This window comes from Anabrus simplex, chromosome 12 (assembly GCF_040414725.1).
Source record: "Anabrus simplex isolate iqAnaSimp1 chromosome 12, ASM4041472v1, whole genome shotgun sequence".
NCBI lineage: Eukaryota > Metazoa > Arthropoda > Insecta > Orthoptera > Tettigoniidae > Anabrus > Anabrus simplex.
The window spans coordinates 87,176,576-87,203,762 of record NC_090276.1 but is presented as its reverse complement, the minus strand read 5'-3'; the positions used below and the strand labels follow the sequence as shown (position 1 = coordinate 87,203,762).

General features: G+C 40.6%; 1 protein-coding gene across 1 annotated transcript in view; it reads left to right on the top strand.

Annotated features, from left to right (window-relative positions):
* The window catches only part of LOC136884563 (peptidyl-prolyl cis-trans isomerase NIMA-interacting 1), a 62,394-nt gene extending 35,436 nt beyond the window's left edge, over nucleotides 1-26,958 (top strand). The window contains exons 2-3 of the mRNA XM_067156819.2: nucleotides 4,369-4,572; nucleotides 24,275-26,958. Coding sequence (XP_067012920.1) covers nucleotides 4,369-4,572; nucleotides 24,275-24,495 — 425 coding nt within the window. The 3' untranslated portion in view covers nucleotides 24,496-26,958. The remainder of the gene's footprint in view (nucleotides 1-4,368; nucleotides 4,573-24,274) is intronic.
* Nucleotides 26,959-27,187: the final 229 nt, after the last annotated feature.

The window sequence follows — 27,187 nt, the reverse complement described above, 5'->3', positions numbered from 1 at the left end:
AGTTCTGTCATGGATGCTCACTAGTTCTGAGTAACAACTGATGCAACGTTTACGTACTTTTCTATTTTGGCCACGTTTTTCTTCTGCTTCCTTCAAAAGTGAGGTCGCCGGCGGGTCACAGAGTGTGCGCGAACCCCGTGCGTTACTTGTGGACGATGAGACCCACCGGGTGGTCTCAGCACACAGTGGACACAGTGCACCATAATGCCTATAGGCCGTACTTAAGATATGTAATAGTATATAATATATCCATTAGAGTTCACGTATCTCTGATTTTTCACTTTATTCCTAATGAATAAATTCGGAAAACAATATGCCGTCGTCAACGTGTTAATGTCCGGCTCCATGACTATAAATGGTTAGCGTGCTGGCCTTTGGTCACAGGGGTCCTGGGTTCGATTTCAGGCAGGGTCGAGAATTTTAACCATAATCCGTTAATTTGCTGGCATGGGGGCTGGGTGTATGTGTTGTCTTCATAGTCATTTCATCTTCATCACGCCGCAAAGGTTGCGTACCGGCGTTAAATCAGAAGACCTGCACCTGGCGAGCCAAACATGTCCTCGGACACTCCCGGCACTAAAAGCTATACGCCATTTCATTTTGTGTCTTTAATTAGTGATCTGTTTTTGATATTTATAATGCTCAGGTTTGATTACCATGTTGTAGGGTCTGAGTTATGCATTCTGAGATATTGATTTTTTAGTCCAATTGATTGGTATAGGCTTTCTGTAATTTAGGGATTCTCTCTTTGCTTGCTTCATGATTTAATTTTGAAAGCTGAATGATTTCTCTTATGTACTTGAATTGAGTTACTTTAGAAATTTTGCCACTCCATCTCAGAAAATATGAGGAGCTATGCTTCATTTCTATAATAAATGTAGAACTAAAGAAATTAAGTTCTTAAAGCAACTGGCCATAAACAATGGATACAAACCACATACAATATATAAAATGCTTAAGAACATCAGGAGAAAAAATTCCCAGCAGAAAAATCATACAAGTGAACATATATGACATGCAGTATCACAGCATACCATTCATTGGAAAAGCATCATAAATCAACAGTTATAATCAGCTAATGAATCCTCAACACATGGTCAGTAATAACATAGAAAATTAGTATTTAGTAGCCTAACCATCTTAAGCTGAAACGACACGCACTTATAGCTGACCCAATATTTATAAGATACATAGCTCCTACTCTTAAATGTAATATATATTGTTTGGAATCAATTATGTATAAAGTAGAATAAAAGTGTCTTTCACCATTTTACCACCTGATGATCAAGCAGTCTCTGAAATGTGTTGTTAGTGAATTATTTAATAAAACTTCAAAAGTGACTGGTAACAGTGATTTATAATTTTATATCATCATCATCATCCTAAACCATCTCCAGTTTCCTGGGTGTGGTATATGAGCCTCTTCCATCTCATCCTGTCCTTGTACCATTCTTCCTTCACCAACTTGTCCCAATCATGACCTCTCAGCAGTACATCGCTCTTAACTAACTCTATCCATTTCCTTCGTGGCCTTCCCACGGGTCGTCTTCCTTCTACCTTTCTGTCATATTCCTTCCTTGTAGTTCTGTTTACTGGCATCCTCTTCATGTGACCAAACCACTTCAGTCTTGACATCTGAATCTTATTGAGGAGAGAATCATCTATTCCTACTTCTCTAATTTTCTCATTCCTAATCTTGTCTTTCCTGGTTTTCTGGATCGTAGTGTGTAGGAATTTCATTTCAGCTGCCTGAAGTTTGGAATTATCTCTATTGGTCAGTGTTGTGGTTTCGAGACTGTATGTAAGAATTGGTGTATAATAGGACTTGTACAATGTCATTTTTGTTTTCATGGGTATTTGCTCATCCCACAGCAGGTGTCTTACCTGGTGGTAAAATTGTGTTGCCTTATTGATTCGATTGTTCACCTCATGTTTTGCTAGGTTGTCATTTGATATAACGCTACCCAAGTATTTGAAAACTGGAACGCTGTCCAGTTGAGCTTCATTTAACTTGACTATTGGTTCTGCTCCTTCCCCATACACTTTCATCACCACCGTCTTGGTCTTGCTGATGTTTAAACCATATTTCTTAAACTCCTCATTCCAGCTTTGTATTCTCTCTCCCAATTCCTCTTCTGAGTCACTCCAGATCGCAACATCATCTGCAAATATGAAGGCTTTGATATCTCCATGTTCTTTCCTTTTAATAGATTTCATTACTACATCCATTACAATAATAAATAAAAGTGGTGACAATGAGCTGCCCTGCTGCACTCCTCTCTTTGTTTCAAACCAGTCCGACAAACCACCCCCTACTTGAATACAGCTTCTGTTCCCACTATACAACATTTTCACTTTGTCTATGAGGCTGTCTCGCACTTGAAGTTCTTTCATGCATTGCCAAATTCTTTCCCTTAGTACACTATCGTATGCTTTCTCAACGTCCAAAAATATTAGAAATAAAGGCTTGTTCTTCTCCCAGTATTTTTCTATTAGCATCCTAATTGCAAATATAAGGTCTGTAGTTGACCTTCCAGGTCTGAAACCATACTGCTCTTCTTCCAAAATTGGTTCAACAATATCTCTGATTCCGGTCTCTATGATTTTTTTCCAATATTTTCAGGACATGAGACAGTAGTATGATACCACGGTAATTAGTACATTTTCGTTGGCTTCCTTTCTTGAACAGAGGTACAATGATGCCCATCTTCCAGTCCTCAGGAATAGTATTTTCCTCCCATATCTTGTTGAGCAGTCTGTAGAGCCATTGGATTCCTAGAATTCCCTCTGCTTTCAGCATATCTGCACTTAGTTCATCTATGCCCACTGCCTTTCCTTTCTTCATGCTCTTGAGCGCATTTTCAATTCAAGCCATGTAATTGGTGGTTCAGTTGTGGTTCCTCGACTTGGCTCTCCTCTATCCGTTATGTTTTCTGTATCTCCATTCAGCAGCTTTTCGAAATAGATCTTGAGTTCTTGTTTAATTTCTCCCTCTTCTTGTGCCAGAGTTCCATCATCACGTTCTATTGCTTTTATGGCCACTTGATCCCTTCGCTTGTTTTTCACTACTCTGTCTAGCAATTTCATATTTCCTCTACTGTCTTCTTCCAGTTTGTCTGCAAACTCATTCCATTTCTTCTCTTTTTCTTCCCTTACAATGTTCTTTACAGCAAGTTTCTTGGTCCTGTATACCCCTTGAAGTCTTTGTATTTCTTGTTCATTTCGTTCTTATCCCTGTTTTTGTTTTTCCTTGTCCAGTGCCTTCTTTATTTGGTTCCCCCCAGGGGCTCTGAACTATGGAGCGTGGGTTGGCGACCACGGGGCCCTCAGCTGAGTCCTGGCGCTGTTTCCACTTACTTGTGCCAGGCTCCTCACTTTCATCTATCCTATCCGACCTCTCTTGGTCAACTCTTGTTCTTTTCCGACCCCGACGCTATTAGGTTTGCGAGGGCTAGGGAGTCTTTCACTTTCATGCCTTTCGCGGCCCTTGACTTCCTTTGGCCGATACGTTCATTTATCGAAGTGTCGGACCCCTTCCATTTTTCCCTCTGATTAGTGTTATATAGAGGATGGTTGCCTAGTTGTACTTCCTCTTAAAACAATAATCACCACCACCTTTATTTGGTTTCTTTCTTTCACCGCTGTTTTCACTCTATCATTCCAGCATGGTGTCTCCTTTTTTCTTTTGATAGAACTTGTAACTCCACATATGTTTTTGGCTTCTCCCACATAGGTGTCCTTGAAGGCCTTCCATTCTTCATTAACGCTGGTTACTCCACACTTCGGCAAACTCTGTTGAATCCTTAGTTTGTATTGTTCCTTTATTTGGACTTCTTGCAACTTCCAAGTTTTAACCCTTGTTTTTTTCGTAATAAGTTTCTGCGTTTCATTTGTCTTATGTTTGAAGTCTACTACCAACAATCTGTGGTCACTGTCCATGCTTTCACTAGGGATGATCTTTACATCTGTGATGTACCTGCCACTATCTTTATTTGTGATTACGTAGTCAATCAGTGTTCTATACTGGCCATCCCAACTGTACCTTGTTATTCTGTGACTGTCTCTTTCTTTTTTTTTTTGAAGAATGTATTTTTGATTATAATTTCTTCTGCACAGATCTAATAGTTGTTCTCCTTCTGGGTTCCTTTGTCCAAATCCATGTGGACCAATGATGTTCTCGTACCCTAGTCTGTCTACCCCAACTTGTGCATTTAGATCTCCATTAATAATAATATTTTCCTCATTAACTGTATCTTCCAGGTCTTGCCGAAATTTCTCTTTGTCTTCCTCACTGCAGCCCGTCTGTGGGGCATAACACTTGTATAATTTTATAAACAATGATTATTATCATCGTCATCCTATTTTCAGGTCAGCATTACTACCTGAACATTTACACGAAGGAGAGCCAATGGGATAGGCCAGAGAAGCCAGCAGAATCGGTGTCAAGCAGTGGACCAGACCAAGTGCGTTGTAGCCACCTGCTTGTGAAACATTGCAACTCGAGGCGGCCGTCGTCATGGAGAGAGGAGAAAATATCTCGGACTCCTGAAGAGGCTCTTGACCTTGTCAAATGTAAGAAGAATGAAATTACTTGGTTGACTAAAGTTCTTTGTATTCTCGTGCATGAATGCCATTTAGGGAATAAGTGTATTTTTTATCGTCTGTTTATGGAACTCAAATGGTGAGACACTTTTACATATATATAACTCAACAGCCCAGTTTATTCAGTCTCAGTTAAAACAACACTAACACACTGTTTGTTAACATAGCGTTAAAAATTTAGCGGCATGTTATAATTCTTGCGTTTATCCAAACATTTCCTGAGAACTGTTAGTTAACACAGTGTTAACTCTCACAAGAGTCACGATTAGTGAGAATTTAGAAGACGGTGGCAGAAACATGCAGGTTTTGAGCGCGCTCCGGAGCACTTAAAAAAAAGAAAAAAAAAAAAGGGCTGTAAACCAAGGCGTGCGAAGTCAAAGTTTATTACAATTTTTTGCTTGACCGTGAACTTCCTGTTGGACTATGGACAAATATGGAAAAAAAAGAAGAAAGAAACGAGAAGAGAATGCATGGTTGAAATTACTCTTCTTTTGGAAATAATTTCAAAGTATATACCTATTATAGAAAGTAAGTAAACTAATGGAGCAATACTCAAAGCTAAAAGTGACGGTTGGCAGAAAATTTGTAGTGAATTCAATGTACATACTGACGTTAGCTAATGTACGGTAAAGCAACTGAAACAAGATTATAATATCACAGTATAATATGAAAGATCCTGAATCCCTTACTTGTGATCTGGTATTATTTGCGTGTTGTAGTAAGATGCCATAATAGATCACACTGGCGTGAAGATGTAGAACCCTGTGTCCATGTGATAAATCAATGTAACTAACAAATGTATACTTGTTACTAACTGTACAAGGATATAATATTCCTAATTATATAACAAAACTACTTCTCCCACTAAATAGTTAGTACTTCCATTTATAAGTTTTTGGTTAGCAATACTTAAATCAAACCAGTGACTGGACGTAATATGCAAAGTAAAAAAAAAAAACAAAAACGAAGAACTGTATGAAAATCCTCTCTTTTGTTTCTCTTTCTGGAAAAGGCCTATCATATTCCCATTATAGAAGTTCTGCATCTAATGCACCTGCCATATTTTTAACTAACAGAATATAACTGCTTGAATCTGGGCAGTTCAGTTAACTGAGAGTTTAACAGATTGTTAGTCTTAACCAGTTGTTGATTAAATGCTAATTTGGTTAAGTTCACTGTTAAATTATTTTAACATGCAGCTAAATGTTTACTGAGGTTGAATAAACCGCTCCAACGTGTGTTGGATTATAACTCAAAAACCTCAGACATATTTTTATGCAGTTTCTGCTGTTTCCTAAAGGATCTCTCCAGGAAGGTTTCTGTGTACTAAACTGTGATAGAAGGTAGCCACTTGGTACAGTTTCTATGAAACAACTAAAAAAATGCTGCCATGCGAGCAGTTTCGCTGCTTAAGTTGTGTAAGTCATTGAAGAGATGTGTCGGGTACACTAAAGCTGCAGTGTGAGTATACTCTCAATTACTAGTGAAAATTATGATGAAGTTTCTGTATAAGAGTTAAATTGTGGATGGCCCCTTATTCGGTAAATATTATACTCTCTTTATAAGATGTGTGTATGTTCATTCCTCAGCCGAAAAGCTGGTTGGATCCTCAACAGCTCCGCAATTAGCTGTCGTACAGGGTGGCGCACGACATTTTCTTGTAGAATAACAACTTTATTTTTCACAGAACACCAATCAAATTTTAGACACAGGCAGCTTGGACCCTGGAAATACATTTCATTATATCACATGTTCAGTGTGGCCTCCACTACTGCCGACATCCTTTTCGAGACGAGTACGCATGTTTCTGACGACTTTGCAACCCAGGTCTTCATGGATTTCACCGCAGAGCTGTACAATCGGAGTACGCATTTCCATGCGGCTTTGAGGTCTTGTCTGGTTTTTCTGTAGCCCAAAATCGCACATTATGTTTATTAACTGCCCCATTGAGATGAAAATTGGCTTCATCAGAGAGCCAAGTGCTAAACAGTACTTCATCTTTATCTTGTGTCCATAATGCGTCCTGCAAACTATTCTGCCTGTGAGGATCTGTTAGCTTGTGTAGTAGTCATTTTGTACTGGTACAATTGAAGGTCACCATGTAACATTTGAACAGAACGGCGCGATATTCCACTTTCTCTTGAAATTCGCCCTGTTGACTGGTCTGGGCTGCATGGCAACCCTCAGTGCAGCGATGTTTTCAGGAAACCGAACTGTTCGTTTTCCTTCCTTCACACTGCCTTGTTCTTCAAAGTTTCTGTATAAGCGAAAGATGGTGTTCCTTGCTGATGCCCACCTAGTCTGAAATACAGCTCGAAATTTTGTGTGTCGCCGTAACACTTTTCGATTCGCAATAAAACATAACTGTTTTGGCGTGCTGTTGAACGGAGAGTTGGCCACGGTTGGCCATGGCAGAAAACTCACTGGAATTCAGGCATTCGGAGACAAAGCAGCAGTGTCACCTCTACAGTTATTTCCATGAAACAGGGAAGGTGTGCACGAAATTTGAACAACATAGTACATAAGTTGCATTTAATATATTTGCCTTTCAAATGTGTCAACTATTCGTGTGCCCCCCTGTAGATGGCCAAGGCACCACGGAGGAAGCATACTAGGGAAAATGAGGAGTGAGGTACCGTATTTTCTTGCGTAATTAGCACACTTTTTTGACAAAAAATACAGACGAAAACTTCGGATGCGTAAATTATTCAAGAAATCCAGATATTTGAAAAAATATTTACAATTCATTTACATTTAATAGATACATTTAATAGATATAATATACATGCAATTGGTTCAACTTATTTGTGGTTAATCGCTGTTTATCATAGGATGTAAACTTCATGGTTTTGATCCTATTGAATTGTGGTCACAATAATAATTATAAAATTAATGTTGTAATGGTCCACCTTTTCAATACTCCGCTATTTGGCGTAAAATTCCGGCGTGAGATTTTTCTCAAAAGTCAAATAGGGTCAGGTAAGTTGGACACGTGGATTTGAAATACCGACACTGGAAAATATTCTTCCCATTACGAGCTGACAATATGACCTGAAGTGAAATAAACTTGTGCTAATAAAATTACAATTTATGTAAGTACATTAAGTACATAATAATGACATACTGGCAAAAAAAAAAAAAATATTGCCCAACATGAGAAGGGCCGGGCATCGAACGAGGAACCCCCTGCTATATTTCCTCAAACCGTTCGTATCTATTCTTGTACGAGTGACGTGTCCATCCACCCTTTTTCTTGGATACGAATATGGATCTCTCGTGTAAATTTGTACTTTAGGCATTGTTTTTCGTTTTAGAACAATGTAAGGTGCAAGCTTTCTGCCATCACCTGTTACAACAAACATTGCATTCGCTTCCGGTATCGCGTACGATAACACTCGATGTCCCTTTCTTATCTATTGTTCGACTTTGTAGCATGATTGGCGTCTGACCTGTAGTTCCTATTTGGGAGAGAAAATATTCCTTCACTTTACACTTCTCATCACAAGGCAGCGAAAATCAATTACCGTACTTTTTGGTTGAAATCATTCGGTATTTTGTGGTATAATGTTGTTCTTCGTCGAAGAGGAAGTCCATTTCTCTCGATCAAGCCTCGGCTAACCTTCAAATTCAGGACACTGATTCCATGTGCAGCAGCTATTTCTCGTCCTTTAAAAGACAGCATTTTGTGAGAAATGGCATATCCAATACTGCCTAACGAAAAAATATATTTAAGCACATCTACCCCTACTTTCGGAAACTTGCCGCTTTTTGGTTCACAAAATGTTTTGCGAGACTTGTTGGTCGCTTGAAGTGCGCTTCTCTGTTACCGCGGTAGCGCACCTTGCATTCGGACACTGAATATACTTGCGGCTCACTGCCCTACTCCCGTATATGTTTCGGCGTAACTGATCACCACGATTTTATATGATGCAGTGTTACTCGGAATACTTGCTCACTGTGGACTAACAAACAATTTTGAGATCACAGAAAACGCATGTCCCGTGCCCGAAACACTCATAAAATACGTTTGTACCAGACTGGAATAGAGCGTCAGTAGTCACTTCTGTGCTGATTAACTCACTGAACTAGTGCAGTGGTACCTCCTACCAGCTGATAACAGCACGTTGCCCGTATTTGCAATAGGAAAGCTGCTACCTGAGTAGTTGAAATCTTTATTTCGATATGCGTCCGGAGCTGCGTGATCAAAGGTCAAATACCTGAACATTTCTTTTTCTCCACTTTGGACCCAAAAATACTGGGATGCGTAAATTATATGCAAGGGCGTGAATTATGCGAGAAAATACGGTGGTTTCCCATTGCTTTTCTCACTGAGCCAGAAGTTGCTATTAAATATCAGTCTGCCAAGCTCACTGTAATGCGCGCACCAACCGACCCTATGAGTAACAGTTTCAGACCATTCATAACAGGAACTGGCTGCGTAAGGAATGGCATTACTAGCATCGCTCATACCTCGGTCACTTTCATATTATCAAAGCCAAGGATGAGAGACACAGATCAGTGACAAAATTGCTCTGGCCCATACCAGAGGACATAGTGCACTGTAAACACTAGGTCTCATCAGCAAAGGCATGATAAGATATAAGCCAAAATGTGTAACTACTGAGCTCTGTTTAATAGTTGAAAGTACTTATCAGTAATCCACTGAGTGAGTCGTAAGCATACAGTTATACCAATCCGGAAACAAACAAGAGCGTGAATGTTAGCACAAAGATGTGAAGCAAACCACAATGACAGCATGTGGAGCGCACTAGTGTCATGAGTATCTGTGAAGCCTGTTCCAAACCAGTGTTGCCAAAGTTCAGTGTGCTGCATGTAGCAATCTGTATAGTACCATAGTACATATGTAAATTGTAAGGAAGAGGACATCAAAAGTTTGAGATTTACGAGTAAACCCTGGAAATGCAATTTATGTATCCAGGCAAGATGTGGAAATCTGGCAGGCGAGGCTGAACTGGTGTCTGATAATCTACTGACTATCCAGTGCCAATGGAGATTTGCCGTATTTCTCCGAATCAAAGACGACATTCTTTTCTCAGCATCTCATGTGAAAAATCAAGGGTCGTCTTGCATTCATAACCTGGCAGTCATAAACACCACTGGCAGCTACCACGGTAACCACGCTGCTTCTTTTCACACGCGCGCGCACACACACACACACACGTTGACAATTAACGTCTGCCTCTTTATTATACCTCGCTAGCCTCGGCAACCGGTTGTACAGTGCCTCTGTGTAAAGCACTGGATCTTGGGGATATAGTGAAGAGAGAATAACATTCTATTAGCCTCTACAAAAAGTCTCAAATCTGCAGAATGCCGTCAAAACATGCAAACCTCTGAATTCTTAGAAAGGCCACTGCTACTCAGTGGCAGAGTTATAACGCGTCTATTGTACCTGACACTTAGTAAAATGAAGTTTTATAGACAGCAGGAATATTTTTGTGATGGATCATCGTATTGTAAAGATACGTGGAACAGGTATTGCCGACAGATTTTCAAAGGGTTCTCGTCGATATTGATGATGTCAGTTTTAAATTAATGGTTATTAAATACGCGGAACTGAAGAATAATTTTGCAGCCACAGGAAAAGATGGCACAGGCCTAACTAAAGCCAATATTCGGCGTTAGCGTGAAGGCGTAGCGTATAAAATGCATACTGTACAAAAAATGCATTCAGTGGCCCGCAACAAGGACGCTTTAAAGAAGTCGAAGATAAAATTGTGAGGTGTGTGCGCGAAAAACGCAAGGGTGGAATGGCTATACCACGGCGCAATAAACTAGTTTGTTGACCTTCATTGTCCGCGTTGTCATTAGGCCTTTGCTAGCCGCTGAAGTCGGCCGAAGCCGGCAAGCGAGACATGCATGAAGCGGCAGCCGGTTGTACCTGATGCTGAGTAAAAGTTAGTTTTATAGACAGCAGGAATATTTTTCTGACGCGTGGAACAGGTATTGCTGGAAATTTTTCAACAGGTTCTCTCTGATATTATGATGCCAATTTTAAGTTAATGGTTATTAAACCCGTGGAAATAAAGAATAATTTTTGCAGTCGCAAGAAAATTTGGCGTAACTAAAAGCTAATGTTTGGTGTTGGTGTGAAGACAAAGATAGTCTAAAAATGTGTACTGTTCAAGAAAGACATTCATATGGTTATACAAAGCACTTTTTAAGCCTTGTTCACTTTTTTTTGAAGGAAAGAGTGGGGGTCATCTTGGATTCAGAGAAACATAGTATAAACTCTTTCCATAAATTCACCAACAGATTAAAGCATTGAAAAAATTGTTTCATTTCTTACACGAGAAGTAAATTCATCTTTATTGAAAGTTCAGGCTGAAAATTTGAAACATTGCATGGTTCGGTAGATACTTTCTGGAATGAAAATACAGCCATGAAGCAATATGTTGAAGACTTGAAGCTGGAAGTAGGTGACCTCTATCAATAAGAAAGGAGAGATATTGAGGTCTATTGGGCACTGGATGTTCAAAATGAAGACCCTGTAAAAATCATTAAAAATATTGTGTGTGCCCTGGATATATCAGTGTCACTTCAGGCATGGACTGATGAGAGTCACCGCCTCAAGAAGTCGGAGCATAGGGTAAGCGCCTATATTATTGTAAATTTCGTTGGAAGGGCTGACAAAGAAAATTTTATGCACAAGCGGAAGTTGAACAGGACTCTAAATACAGGCGACATTGGCTTTGATAAATGTGAACCTACTGTATATGTCAATCAGAGCTTGACAACTTACAGGAAGGCATTATTTGCCCAGGCCAGAAGAGTCGAGCAGAACAGGAAGTATGAGTGTCCTTGGATAGATAGGTCTGGTGATATTAACACATTCACTCTGTCACTGATGCTTTAAAGCATCCAGAGCCTTATGTTTCTAGAGTTACATAGAAATGTGCCGGCTTGGCGATTGATGCTTGTAGTTATGCCGGCACTGCAGGAAGGTTACCTTTAGAACAAATATCCGCACGCGGTTCCATTATTGTGCAATTAAGGGACGATCGGTATTGCTTCGAAATGGAGAACAACAGGTCACAGCCTAGCCCGTCTCATCCTAAGAAGAGACAATTGTATACTAATGATGATTTAATTAAAATGTTAAGAGGTTTCTGACAGCGAATCTGATATATTGTCAGGCAGTGAGGACGATGAGTGGAGGAATTCTGATAGTGAAAGTGACAACAGTGCGCTGAATGAAGACGACAGTGTTCCTGAAAGTGTGCAATCAACAAACTGGATTTCAACAATTTGGGACAAACAGATGTTTATTTGCAATAATGTGCTCTCTGATCCATCACGTTGTGCATTGGTATACAAATAATTAGTACAAAAGAAAGCGTCGGATGACACTCTCATCTAAAACATGGCCTAAAGTGCCAATGACGTTTTAAAGCGTCAAAAAATAAATATTGTTTTAAATGCGTAATATTTACTTTTTAAACTCAATGACACTTTTTTGGTAAAATTCAGTGCTATTTATTAGGATTGACTGATACTGCCAAAACAGCTCTTGAGAAAGTTAGTTAGTTCTTAGTAATGTTTTATTTTACCTGGCAAAATTAAGGCCTTCAGGTCTTCTCTTCCATCTAACCAGGCACTGAAATATACATATATTACATTGTATCACTACAATAATAATCTTCTCATTTCCACTAATAGAGACATTCAATCATATAAGTGAAACAAAATCCTTTAAATCCTTGAGCTCCATCTCTATATAGGTTTCTTTACAGAGCCACAGTTCTGAATGAATATCTACCACCTGGACGACTGTCCTAAATGCAGATCAGTAGTGATTTGATTGATTGATTGATTGATTGATTGATTGATTGATTGATTGATTGATTGAATCCCTGCTGTTGTAATTATAGCATGTGTTAAGACAGGGTGTGAATGCAATTCGGTAGCCAGCAGTTTGGTTTAAGCAAGTGAAATGTCAGTATTTCAACAGTATGCATTGTGTATCAGAGGGTGAAATAGCTGCAAAATGAACAAGACTGAGACGTGTAAAGGAAATGCTTGGAACTTCGAGAAGAGCTGGAATTTCCTGAATAAAATGAAAAAAATGAGTTAGTAAGAGTGCACTTCATTGAAGAATTTCACATGGGACGTTCAACATTGTATGATATTTAAAAAAAAAAAAAAAAAAGAAGCAGGCTTCAGAGTAATTATTTCAGAATCGGGAAAGCCAGTACAAAGTAGTCTCCTATTCTCTTTTTATTTCTTGGACAGTGTGATGATAATCTAACCTTGAGCTCAGAGCTCATTGAGGATGCTCTTGCACCTCTTTTAGAGCCGAGCGGTGATCTTTATAAAGCTTTGATCTTATCTGACTGTTCTGGCAATCACTGCCTTAACTCGGTAATTCAGTACAGTATATTAGTATATCAGCCATATAAATTTGTGGTTTTACCGAGCAGGCTGACCATGCTGTTAGCGTTGTGCAGCTGTGAGTTTACATTCGGGAGATAGTGGTTCAAATTCCACAGCCCCGAAGACAGTTTTCCATGGTTTCCCATTTTCACACCAGACAAATGGTGGGGCTGTACCTTAATTAAGGTAATTGCTGAAAACATTCGATGTGTTATTGCAACGTCAAACAAGTAGCAAAAACCTTTATTTATAAACTCCTTACTGTGATTACCCCAATGAAGATCTTTTCTTATATTAACACCTGAGTACTTACAGTGATCCCCATAAGGTACTTTCACCCCTAATTAAAACTGAAAGAATAAATCTTATACACCTGCAAGTCCTGTTTTAAAATTCGGATAACTGCTGCCTGTCTTCAGTGAGCTGTTTTTTGATAATGTCCACTCCATGCCAGTTCAATACTTGCTACGTGTCCGGCTCCATAGCTAAATGGTTAGTGTGCTGGCCTTTGGTCACAGGGGTCCCGGGTTCGATACCTGGCAGGGTCGGGAATTTTAACCATCGTTGGTTAATTTCACTGGCACTGGGGCTGGGTGTATGTGTCGTCTTCATCATCATTTCATCCTCATCACGACGCGCAGGTCACCTACGGGTGTCAAATCGAAAGACCTGCGCCTGGCGAGCCGAACATGTCCTCGGACACTCCCGGCACTAAAAGCCATACGCCATTTCATTACTTGCTACGTGTCTACATTTGAATGGCTCAGCATGACACTGCGGTGCATTTCTGCTATGGAATACTGTAACTTCAGCTTTACTTAACTTACACACACACTCACTCTCTCTCTCTCTTTTTTCTTTCTTTTCTTTTTCTCTTTTTTTTTTTAATTTTTATGAAACAGGTTGTTTGATCACCAGACTCAGATTTGCCTGTTTGCTTCCACTCTAATTTAGCCCTAATTTAGCAAGCCCTCACCAGAGGTCAGATGGACAGTGCTATTTGTATTGCCACCAGGATGCGGTAGACTACCTGCCACTTCCGGGGACGAGACTCGGGGAGTGTGTGTGATGAAGCGGATACGGACAGGCTGTCGCGTAGTGAGGACGATGACATAGTAGTCAATGTAACTAGCACATTCGGAGTTTATGTGAAGTGTTCTTGCATAGTGTATTTAAGTGTGTAAATATATCTTGTTAATAATTCCACAGGAATCTAGTGATATGAACCGGCTACCTACCTCGTGTCCTATACCTACAGTCCACTACATTCCTCGTGCTATCCTATCTAAACCTTGTACTTATCCTAATTCACTCAATTCAAACTCGTCTACATTCCTATCCCACCTCATTTCATGGTCCTCCTAGACCGGATTTCTGTGGATTCTTCGTTAATGTGCAACACGTATGTTTGTGGCGGGAGCGAAGCGTCATAGCAGCCATCTTGGCAAAGAATACAACTGCTGATAGCAGCCATATTTGCAGCCATGTTTGTTCCAACTCTGGTCAGTTCGTCCGCCATTGTGATTTCCACTTCGGACGTTGCCATCTTTGGTCCAGTTTATGGCAACCAGTGATCTCCTGTCAGCGCCAGAGGAAATACGACATCCATGCAGACCAACTTCAATGCAGTACCCTACGCAGCTACTGTAAGTACATACTCGGTTCTGATTCGTATTCTTCCCCACTATGGATTCCAAAGAAAAACAACTCCTTGTTAAGACTAGAGGCCTAGCGAAAGCCAGTATCACACGTGTGTACAACTTCGTAGTCAACTTTAAAGCAGGGTCAAGCATAAATGCAATCAAGGCAAGACTAGACGATTTACCCAGAATACGAGAAAAGTATGAAAATGCCCAAGATAAATTAGAACTGGAGGATGAAACTGAAGATCATAGTGAAGATTGTGATAATTTCGAATCGTTGTACTATGCCGTAGTAGATCAAATTACAACATTAATAGAAGAGAGTGCAGAAGCACGGTTGAAACAAGGCAACTTTTCCGGTGCAACAAATGATACTCACTCTGGTTCATTCAAGAGAGAACTAGCTCTTCCAACTATTAAATTACCATCATTTGGGGGCAGTATTATTGATTTTCGTCATTTTTCTGATACTTTTACCAGTTTAGTTATAAACAATGACTCACTTGAAGATATACAAAGGTACCATTATTTGCTATCCTCACTTACAGGTGAAGCACATGACCAAATTAAGAATCTTTCCATAACCACCACAAATTTTAAGATTGCATAGCAAACAGTGTGTCAAAGATACAATAACACTAAACTCATTGCAACATCTCATATTAAGAACCTGCTAAACCTTCCATCTGTAAGTAAAGAGTCATCGACAGATCTACGATCACTTCTAAATCAAGTTTCAAGTAATCTAAGTGCACTTGAGGCACTTGAACTTGATATTTCTTGGCATGAAATTCTCATATCACAGTTGATTCTGCAACAAATTGATGAGACCAGCAGAAAACAATGGGAGCTGTCTTCATCAAAATTGAAATTTGCGAGACTAGACAAATTATGTCGATTCTTAGAAGACAGGTGCCATGCCCTTGAACTCGTTAAATCAGATCAGATATCCAAACCAACTGTATCGTCCCACTTACAGCATGCTACTGACTGTGATGGTGTTCAGCCTCTTTACAAATGTTTCGATTTTTCTGGCAGCAGTGTCCAACAAAGAATGGACTTTGTCAAACAGCATAGATTGTGTTCAAATTGTCTTAGGCCTGGACACATTGTTAGTAACTGTTCTTCAGGCTCTTGTTATTCATGTAGCTTGAAACATCACACTCTACTTCATCGAGCCAATCAACCAGTCCCGCGAAGGCAACTTGAAGCCCCACCTGGAAGACACAGCAGCGCTGATGTCAACCAGCAACGTATTGTTCGTTAAAGGCAAAACCTCAAACCCAGATATTACTTTCCACTGCACTGGTTAAAGTACGTGATGGATATGGAAGATTGCAAACTTGTAGAGCGCTTCTAGATTCATGTAGCCAGTCACACTTCACTACAAATGCCTGTGCAGAACGTCTCAGCTTAAGGAAGGTTCGAAACCGAATACCAATACAAGGTATAAGTAACGCTGCTACAGAATCTCGTCACAGCGCTACCGTAAATGTTCACTCCATGCACAGCGATTACCAAGTGGAAATCAACTGTGCTGTGTTGCCAAGAATTTCGGCTGATCTCCCAGGATCGTATATTAACTTTGCTGACTGGTGTATACTGGAAGAGCTCCCTCTAGCCGACTCGACTTTCAACCAACCTGGGCGTATTGACATGCTAATTGGTGCAGAGATATTCCTTCAGCTTCTTCGACCGGAGAGACGGGTGAGACGAGGTGACTATCCTGTTCTCCAGAACACGGAACTTGGGTGGATACTTGCAGGGCGGTTTCAGTTAAACAGAACGGCTGAAGCACCTCCACAGACCACACAGACCTTCTTCGCCACGAGTGACAATTCCCTTGACCATCTGGTTTAACATTTCGGGGAATTAGAAGACATCAGTCAGCCGATCAGATCAAAGGACGACCTGGAGTGTGAGAAACATTTTACTGCCAACACCAGGCGACATGCTGAGGGAAGATTCACTGTACAGCTTCCACTTCGTGAGGATTCAACAGAACTTGGTGACTCGCTCACAATGGCTAGGTCACGGCTTCATCATCTTGAGAGACGACTGAAGAGGAACACCCAACTCGAGAAAGACTACGTGAACTTCTTAGAGGAATACGGAGCTCTGGGACATATGGAGGCCATCGACATGTCGCAACTTAATGAACATAGCTACTACATGGCCCATCACCCAGTTCTTAAAGAGGCAAGCTCTACTACGAAGACGAGGGTTGTATTTGACGCTTCTGCCACCACTGCAAGTGGGAAATCGCTCAACAACATCCTCCGAATTGGGCCGACTATCCAGCAAGATATCTGGTCCATCATTACAAGATTCCGCACTCACCAAGTGTGCTTTACAGCCGACATTCGCTCACAATGGCTAGGTCACGGCTTCATCATCTTGAGAGACGACTGAAGAGGAACACCCAACTCGAGAAAGACTACGTGAACTTCTTAGAGGAATACGAAGCTCTGGGACATATGTAGGCCATCGACATGTCGCAACTTAATGAACATAGCTACTACATGCCCCATCACCCAGTTCTTAAAGAGGCAAGCTCTACTACGAAGACGAGGGTTGTATTTGACGCTTCTGCCACCACTGCAAGTGGGAAATCACTCAACAACATCCTCCGAATTGGGCCGACTATCCAGCAAGATATCTGGTCCATCATTACAAAATTCCGCACTCACCAAGTGTGCTTTACAGCCGACATTCGCCAGATGTATCGTCAAGTAAATGTTGATAGTCGTGACTGCAACCTTCAGAGAATCGTATGGCGCCGATCGCCGGAAGAACCTATAAGACATTACCAGCTGAAAACAGTCACGTACGGAACAGCTTCAGCACCCTTTCTTGCTACTAGGTGCCTTCACCAGCTCGCTATTGAGGAGTCTTATCAGTCTACCCAAGGCAGCAGAAATTCTCCAGAGAGATTTCTATGTGGACGACTGCATGTCTGGGGCAGAAACTCTTGAGGAAGCTCTACGAATGCAAGAACAACTCATCGATCTCCTTCAAAGGGGAGGTTTCCAACTTCGAAAGTGGTGTTCCAATCATCCACGACTACTCGAAGCTGTTCCTCCGGAATACAGAGAACCTCAGTTGCCCCTTCAACTCTATAACTGCAATAATGTCAAAACTTTAGGACTCTTGTGGCATCCTGCCACTGATCAGCTGCAGATTGTGAATGGTACTGGGTGTACTGACGTCAACGGACATGTTACAAAAATAAAGGTACTTGCAGTCATAGCATCAATATACGATCCGTTGGGACTGATGGGTCCATTCATCATCTCCTGCAAATATTTCTTGCAGCAATTCTGGCAACTGCGCTTAGGTTGGGATGAGAAGCTACCGACAGAACTACTTCATTTCTGGGAGCAACTGCAAAATCAGTTTCCTCTTGTTAGTCCAATTCGAATTGACAAGCTAGTGTTGGCAGAGGGCATTGTCACTAACATTCAATTGGATGGGTTTTCGGATGCATCTGAGAAGGGTTATGGATGCTGCATTTATATAAGATCGGAAAATCAAACGGGTGAGTGTATCACAAGGCTACTGTGCTCTAAGTCAAAGGTCACCCCATTGAAAAACGTCTCCCTTCCTCGTCTAGAGTTATGTGGAGCATTGCTTCTAGCTCCTCTTCTCAAGAAGGTGACATCAATCTTAAATTTGTCTATTAGCAGCATCCATTTATGGACAGATTCAACTATAGTTCTTTCATGGATTGCAGCATCGCCTACACGGTGGAAAACTTTCATTGCCAACAGAGTTGCAGAGATTCAAGACAGCACATCAATTGCAGATTGGAAGCACGTTGCTTCAGGAGATAATCCTGTGGATCTGATTTCACGAGGACTCACCCCAGACACCCTTATCGCTAAATCACTCTGGTGGAATGGACCACCGTGGCTTGTGGAGGATACTCTGTCATGGCCTGATTCAATCCCTTCTGCGGAGACTCAGGACATCCCAGAACAGCGGAAGCTAGTGGTCAGTCTCTTAGCACTTCAACCTGAAGACGAGTTCATGAAGCGATTCTCTAAGCTTGCACGACTGTAGAGGGTGACAGCATACTGCCTCAGATTTGCCGCCAATGCCAAACTTTGTCCTACGGAAAGGAAGACTGGTGAATTAGACCTTCAAGAGTTACGTTGTGGACTATATGCATGTATCAGGAGTGGCCAAGCATCAGCATATGGTGCAGAGATTGATGCCCTTCGGACTACAAAGGCGATTAGTAAGAAGAGCAAGCTTATATCCCTTAATATATTTCTCTGCGAGCAAGGACTTCTTCGAGTTGGGGGCAGATTACAATGATTGGAGCTCCCTTTCAACCAACAGCATCGAATAATCCTACCCCCAACTAAATTGATTATCGAGAACGAACATCGACGAATGTTACACACTGGGTGTCAATTGCTACTTTCTTCTCTTCGACAGCAATACTGGATAACAAACGGAAGGAATACCATTCAGAAAATCATACACCATTGTCTTATCTGCCATAAGCTCAAGGCAAAAAATACCCAGCAACTAATTGGTCAATTGCCAAGCTACAGAGTGTCACCTGCCAATCCATTCCTACATTGCGGGAATGACTACGCTGGCCCACTGTATATAAAATCAGGCTCTCGTAAAAACAGTGCAAAGCTGAAATGTTATGTAGCAGTTTTTGTATGTTTGGCTACTAGGGCTATTCACTTGGAAATTGTTAGCAACATGACTACCCAGGCCTTTCTTGCTGCTCTCAAACGCTTCATCTCAGGACGAGGAGACCTGCGCACATATATTCGGACAATGGCAGAAACTTTGTAGGCGCCGACAAGGAACTTCGGGAACTGCAGAGATTGTTCGACGAAGAACATCATCGAGAGATCTCAACCTTCGCTAGCACTGGAGGCATTCAGTGGCACTTCATTCCGCCTCAGGCTCCACACTTTGGAGGCATTCGGGAGGCTGGTGTCAAATCATTCAAGCATCATCTTCGACGAGTGATGAGAACGGCAACACTCATAGCACAAATCGAAGCATGTCTTAACTCTAACTCTAGGCCTCTAGTCCCCCTATCCGATGATCCCGACGATCTAGTTGCTATCACTCCCGGTCACTTTTTAATTGGAAGACCTATCACTACCCTTCCCGAACCAGATCTGTGTAATGTACGTCTCAATGTACTGTCTAGATGGCAGCAACTACAACGGCAGCTCCAAGGATTCTGGAAGGCGTGGTCAACAGACTACCTCTCCCATCTGCAGCAGCGGAGTAAATGGACACTATCAAACAATAATGTGCAACCTGGCACATTAGTAATTGTCAAGGAAGACAACACCCCCCCCACTGTGTTGGAAGCTCGCGGTAATTGATCAGGCCTACCCTGGTGCTGATGGACTGGTACACGTCGCCACTATCCGTACTTCTTCTGGAGTATTTAAAAGGCCCATTTCAAAACTTTGTCCACTTCGCACTTCTCAAGGAGACTATATCTGAACATTGTGTGTTTGTACTGTAGTTTTCTTCATAATTGTTCCTTTTGTGCTTTCCATGTGAAAAAAAAAAGTGTTTAACCCTTTTCTTGGTGGGCAGCATGTTTGATCACCAGACTCAAATTTGCCTGTTTGCTTCCACTCTGATTTAGCCCTAATTTAGCAAGCCCTCGCCAGAGGTCAGATGACAGTGCTATTTGTATTGCCACCAGGATGCGGTAGACTACCTGCCACTTCCGGGGATGAGACTCGAGGAGTGTGTGTGATGAAGCGGATACGGACAGGCTGACACGTAGTGAGGACGATGACATAGTAGTCAATGTAACTAGCACATTCGGAGTTTATGTGAAGTTAAATATGTGTAGCGAGTGTTCTTGCATAGTGTATTTAAGTGTGTAAATATATCTTGTTAATAATTCCACAGGAATCCAGTGATATGAACCGGCTACCTACCTCGTGTCCTATACCTACAGTCCACTACATTCCTCGTGCTATCCTACCTAAACCTTGTACTTATCCTAATTCACTCAATTCAGACTCGTCTTACATTCCTATCCCACCTCATTTCACAGGTCTACAAGTATAATAATACTGGATTTACAATGTTCCTACATGTTCAAAAGATATAACTAAGAAGGTGAGAATGAATTAACATGTGATAATCACCCCACTTCAGTACAATCGATTGTTTGGGTGGGTCGAATGCAAGTCCACGATAGTCAATAGATAACTCGTTCTTTGATACAATTGGTACGTTTAACCATGTGATGTTTGTGTCGTCATTGGAATTGAATTTAAAGCCGGGATGATGGTTCTCTCATGTGAATCTTAGGTGTGGACAGGCTCTGCTCTGCAAATTATTTGTTCCGCTCCGTTCGCTTGTTGTGATTTAACCCATATCCTTTGAATACGTGAGTGTCATTCTTTGTTCACGAAGTTGGCGTTCCTTGAAGGTTTTGGCCTTTTAAGGTTGACATATTTTAATGAAGTGTTCGAGTTTTGTGTTTTAACTTTGTGCTTCGCAGTTTCCTGTATTCTTTGGACTAATTACATTCGTTGCACATGTGTGTTTTTTACCATGTGCATGTTCTTTGTTCACGATGTTAGCGACATGTTGATTTAATCGTTTAAGACTTTGTGTGCTTTGAAATGTTTTAATGAAGTGTTTGACTGCCTTGAGTGTTTGTTATAGTTTTGTGTGTCCTTCAGTGATCCAGATTCCTTCCGATGTTTCAGTAGATATCAAGTCATTTGTTCTCGGACATTTTCATACGCTGTATTCCTGTTGTAGGATTCATGAATAAAGCCAACAAGAAACAGTACTTCTAGACATCTTCCAAATGTGACAAACCCATCCTAAAAAGTAAGACTTCTGCTGCAACACGTGAAGAAAAATTGTTTATGTTCCTGTCCTCAAATTTGAACAAGGCCTCTTGCACTTTCCTTCATGTGACTATTCCTGTATTTGACAAATTCAATGTTTCCCTTCAGACTTCTTCCCCACAAGTTCACTTTTTATTAGAACTTCTAATGGATTTGCTAAAGCAGTTGTTCACCAAGTTTGTTAAACCCATAATTGTCTAAAGCTCCTCATTGCTTGAAGTTGAGTACTCAAAATCAAAGAAGTGATGATGAATTAGTTGTTGGTATTCAGACTTCGAACATAGTAAATGATCTCCAGGATACAGATAACTCCCTTTTGTTTCGATCAGTGAGAAAGTACTTTTATACTGCCTGTAACTAAATCATCAATAAGTTTCCACTCAAGGATGATGTGTTAAAGCATGCTTAGGTTGCTAGGTTAGGCAAAATTGAAGATGCACAGTTTTCTTCCATTCGTTTTTTCTTGGAAAAGTTTTCTATCCTGATATGCAAGGAAGAGAATGAAACTACAGGTGAGGTGGTGAATGAGCTTCAGAGGCCGTTCTCAGCTTTTCAGGTAGATGACACTTTGGCTGCAAATCAAGATGCTGCAAAATTGGGCACAAATATCAATAATTCGTGGAGACGATGGACTTCTTAAGTATAACCAAATGTCCAGAGTAATGCTCTCTATTCTCACCATACCCCATAGGGATGCAGAATGTGAACGTGTTTTCAGCCTTGTGAAGAAAATTAGAACAGAGTTCAGATCATCCATGTCCAATGAATCTCTGGAGTCGATTTCTATTTTGAAGACCCGGAGTTCTGGTTCCGGCTATGACAAAACATTTCCTCAAGACTTTCTGCAGGAAGCTAAAAAGACCACAACTATTACTAGCATGTGATTTGCAGTGCGTATTATATTAGTTCTTGCCTGTGTTACGTTAAACAAGTTTTATTGTGTAAAGCCTTTTTCAATTATCACATATCACATATCTGCTTAATTTATCAAGGTAGTCCTGTTATGTATTCTCCAAACCAATATTCACCATGCCTGCCGCTGTTTAACATGGATTTTGTCTTGATTGTTATGTTCATCTACAAATCATTAGCCTATGATGTAAGCAAATATGATTTCATTGAAGTATCCTGTTTAACCCTTTATAGATCAGTGGCTAAGTACTTAGCCACCTGAATTTTCCCTGAATGATCAAATTTTATTTTTTATTAGAAGAACTGTTGGTTGGATGTCATTTGATTTGATATTGTTTTTTCAAACGGACTTGAGAACCTGATGGCTAAATATTTAGCCACTGTTCATTTCTACTAACAATAGGCTGGTGACTAAATATGTGCACTATTATGAATATCAGGATGTAATATGGCAATCACTCCAGAAACACTCAATATATAGCAACAAACTGAGAATATACACAACATGTGATACTGCTAGGTACGCAAGAACTCAGTGTCTAAATATTTAGCCACTTTCATCCCTAATGGCAGTACAGTGCAGGAAATGACACACAGAACAGAAAGTGGCCAAATATTAAGCCATTAAACATCTGCAGACACCACCAAATTCAATAAGGCTCACTATCAATGGCTTTTGTCAATCATATTAAACTTTATTGAAGTGTCTAGATAGGCCTGTTTAGCCACTGTTCATGTACGCAAACTAAATATAAAATAGTGTGAGCGTTAAAGGGTTAAAGCATGAATTATTGTATTTTGTAGCCCAGAAGTAGTCAAGTCGGGGTTTGTCGAAAATCGTTACATTTTTGTTGCGTGTGAGTATTACTAATAGCGCTTTTCAAAAGTTGGCATATATGGACAAGGCTGATTTTAAATAAATGTGTATTTCTTGGAGTAGAGATTAGTCTGTTGCTCGATCACTCTTGCTCTTCCCCCTCCCACTATCTGCATCACTCTCAGGCCCATCCTACCTGTCAACTGTGTTCTTACATGTATTTCCTTCTTTATGAGACAGGCTTCTGTGTTCATCTTTTCCTTGTCACTAACAACCATCATCTAGATGACATAAGCGAGTAAACCATATGGTATCCATAATTACATAGCTCAGCCATCTGTTGGTAATATTATTAAGTATTATGAAGCTTTATTGAGTGAGTGTGAGTGAGACACTATACGAAGAGAATGGCATAGTGAGTAGCTGCGTCGGGCTTCATGAACAAACGATTCATAGTAAAGACTGTGAATGAGTGAAGTAGTTCATATGAATGAACGGGCTCCACCCATCGCTGTTAGGTAGTTTTCACGGGACAGTATTGGGGAAGCAGGCTAATGGGAAGGCATATGGCATAGCACGCAACGGAGATGCAAATACTGCAATGGTCTGGTGCAGCTCTTGTAAGGTAAACCCTTAGAAGAGGGTGGGCATCATGTGCTGCGTATAGGAAACTCCATGTTATTGTGGTGGAGGATAATGCTGTGTGTGGTGCGTGAGCTGCAGGGATGTTGGGGACGGTACTAACAGTTTGTCCCCGAGTCAGAGGAATGGAGAGGCACCAAGGTGACGATGGGTAGACTTGGTTTTTGCTGATTTAATGATAAGAGCCTGTGAAACTAAACTAGTCCAGAGAGCTAGTTACAGATAGAGGATTGAGAAGGTGTTAGTTCCGTAATTTAGATGTGTGTGTACTAAATTTAAGGCAAGTGAAGGTATAATCTGTATAACCCAGACATGATGGTCATGAGTTGTGTATTTTGTGTGTGTTTCTGATGTAATTGAACTACAAATTTTGTGGTATGTGTGTCTATCCTTAGCTTATCGAGAACAGATCCAGTCTGGCCGTGCATCCTTCGCTGAGTTGGCGCAGAAGTACTCGGATTGCAGCTCAGCTCGTCGTGGCGGCGACCTGGGTCCCTTCGGACGGGGTGCCATGCAGAGACCTTTCGAGAAGGCAGCATTTGCCCTGAAAGTTGGGGAGCTGAGCGAACCCGTGACAACCGACTCGGGCATTCACATCATCATACGTACAGCCTAACCTGTCAAAACTAGAACAACCCATAGGCAAGTATCGCCTCCCGTGGATGGTACAGGACTTGTGACGAAGGGTGTCCACTGTGTTGCACTCTGTTATCGCCGTGAATGCAGCACAGAGTGATTGTTGCACAGAATGACTTTAACATCATTGTGTAGACAATATTATCCTTTTATTTTTGTTGATCTTCCAGTATTTGTGAAATTTGCATCCTTGTTACAGCATGAGTAGACGATAGATGGTTCGGTGTAGCATGAGATATTTCTGTTCACTTAGAATGAAGACAGTGAACAGTTTCTTCAGTTTGCAATCACTATGGGATTTATTAAGAATGAATATCTTGACAAAGACTTGTAACACTCCAACCTCTGTTTCGTTATGACTGTCATCTCAACCAAAGTGTCTGATTATCGTATAAGAGCTTGTTTTAAAGAATATTCTAATATGAATCATTTAATCAAAAATACATTGTTAATTTCTTTCGTGATAATCATGTATTGTAAAATGGGAACGTGGACGGGAATGCCTACCAGGATAAACACAATGGCAGGTCATTGAGGGAGGAGACTAAACACTGTCGTTTTCAAAGACGCTCTTCTCATCAACCTTAGCCCCAATGAGGATGTTCGTGCTTCCCAGCTTTATCAGGATGGGCATCAACATTCGTTGAGGGAGGTCTTGACGGTTCTTCAGTCTTCGAATGGGAAATGTATGATAAAAAAGTTGACAAATGCAGGAAATGGGAAGAGACAAAAAGATAAAGATGAATACAGTTGGTAAAAGACAAAAACAAAAGGAGAACAGAAATCCAAAACGCCATTGAAAGGATCCGTCAGTGCTCGGCAAGGACAGTCCGATGTTGATGCCTGCTGTCCCGATGAAGCTGGAAGTGGAAGCAAACTCATCAGGGTCTGAGAATGTACGGATGCAGAAGAAACCAAGATTGATTAAAGAGGATGTGGAGATTGTCCTAGTCTCCTCTCTCTCCATTCTGACCTGTCATTGTGTGTTCCAGTCTTTCTGTACATGACTTGATTTGTCACTTGTTCATTTCCATTACTCTTTTGTAATAAAGTTTCATATGCATGTTTCAAAAATAGATAAGAATGCAGGTGGAAAGATGTATCTTAGCATGTTACACACAGTCTAATTATAGCCTTTGTCAGTGGATGAGACTTCGTAGTATTACTTCTTCCAGGTTGTACCAAATCTGTTAGACTATGTAAAGTTTCAAGCTAAGAAGTAGCCAATTGATGTTCATTTTCTTAATGGGATTTTCCTTCAGAGAATGTTCGAAAAATTTTTATTTTTGTTAAGAATTTCATATTTAGCACATTAACATCTGATGTGTAAAGCTGGAATACTGTAAATAGGCTATCCTTTTTAGTTAATTACTTTGTATGTTTTTAAACTTTATCTCATTCCAAATTCTGAGGTGTTACAGTTATCATTGTGTGGTGTTCAATGTCATTGCACATTGAGACATACATTTAGGATATTTTCTATGCCACAGTGAAATGCATTGGTGGATTTTTTGGGAATAAAAAAAACAAACTGGAAACCTATATACCTAATACAGTAGACTCTTGATTATCCACAGTAAGTAGCAATAAAGCAAGCACAGATAATTGAAAGTCATAGATAATCTGCAAATGAGGCAAAATAGATATTGACAAAGGAATTTGCTACATTAAGTTACAGTGTCTAATGTTTGTTTACATTTTCTTAGCCAACTGGATGATGCTTTCAATTGCCAACACTTTGAAAAAGAAAATTGGACGTGTTTTGATGCATATTGCACAAGATACTTGCGTGCCTTGTTCTCATTTCTGTTGAAACTGTTCTAAAATGGATTTGTTCAGCTGTGTGAAGGAACATCATAATTACGTTCCTGCTTTGACAGGCTCCTTGATGAGTTGGATCTGCTTACAAAACTTATTTTGTCTTTGTTTTCTTGGAAACCCCCAGATTGTCGTTTCACCTACACAGGTACTGTGTAAAATTGCAGTCTTCAAGTTTATGCAGTGTTTCCAGCTTCTGCTCTATCGTTATAACATGTTTATGCTTCTTGGACACTGCTTCGCACTCGGCAGAAGCCAGTGACTCGTACTGTATACTGTAGCTGCTCACTTATTGAACTGAACTCCCAACACAATGTACAGTCAAGTGCAATCCGTTTTAGTTCTTGGAACTAGGGTTGATTAAAAAAAAAAAAAATTCCAGACCTTCGTTGTTAATCCTCTGAACAGATAATCAAGAGTCTCCTAAATATCAATACTACAGTATATGAACTTTGTTGTTGTCACTAGTGCTTTAAAATGACCAATTAAGAGAGACTTTCTCTGTATTTTGATCCAAAATAATTTTGTTTTTAAGTTTGCTTTCTTAAAGAGATCTGTTAAGCTATGTACTCATACCTCGATTTCATTTGTCGCCAAGCAATATCCAATAAATTATTTAACAGCGTCCAATGACTTTTTCTTCATCCTCGCTTTATCCTGGTTAAATGGGTCAGCTTACCCAACTAGGAGGCATCATTTATCCCTGTTCGTTCAAGATTATTCATGTCCCTCTGTACAGCCATCATCCAGTTAGCCAGAGGTCTTCCAGGGCAACTTTTATTTGTGGTTATAGAGAGACTTGCTGACTACATACTTGTCTGCCCAGCGTACCTCATGGCCATAACACCTTAACC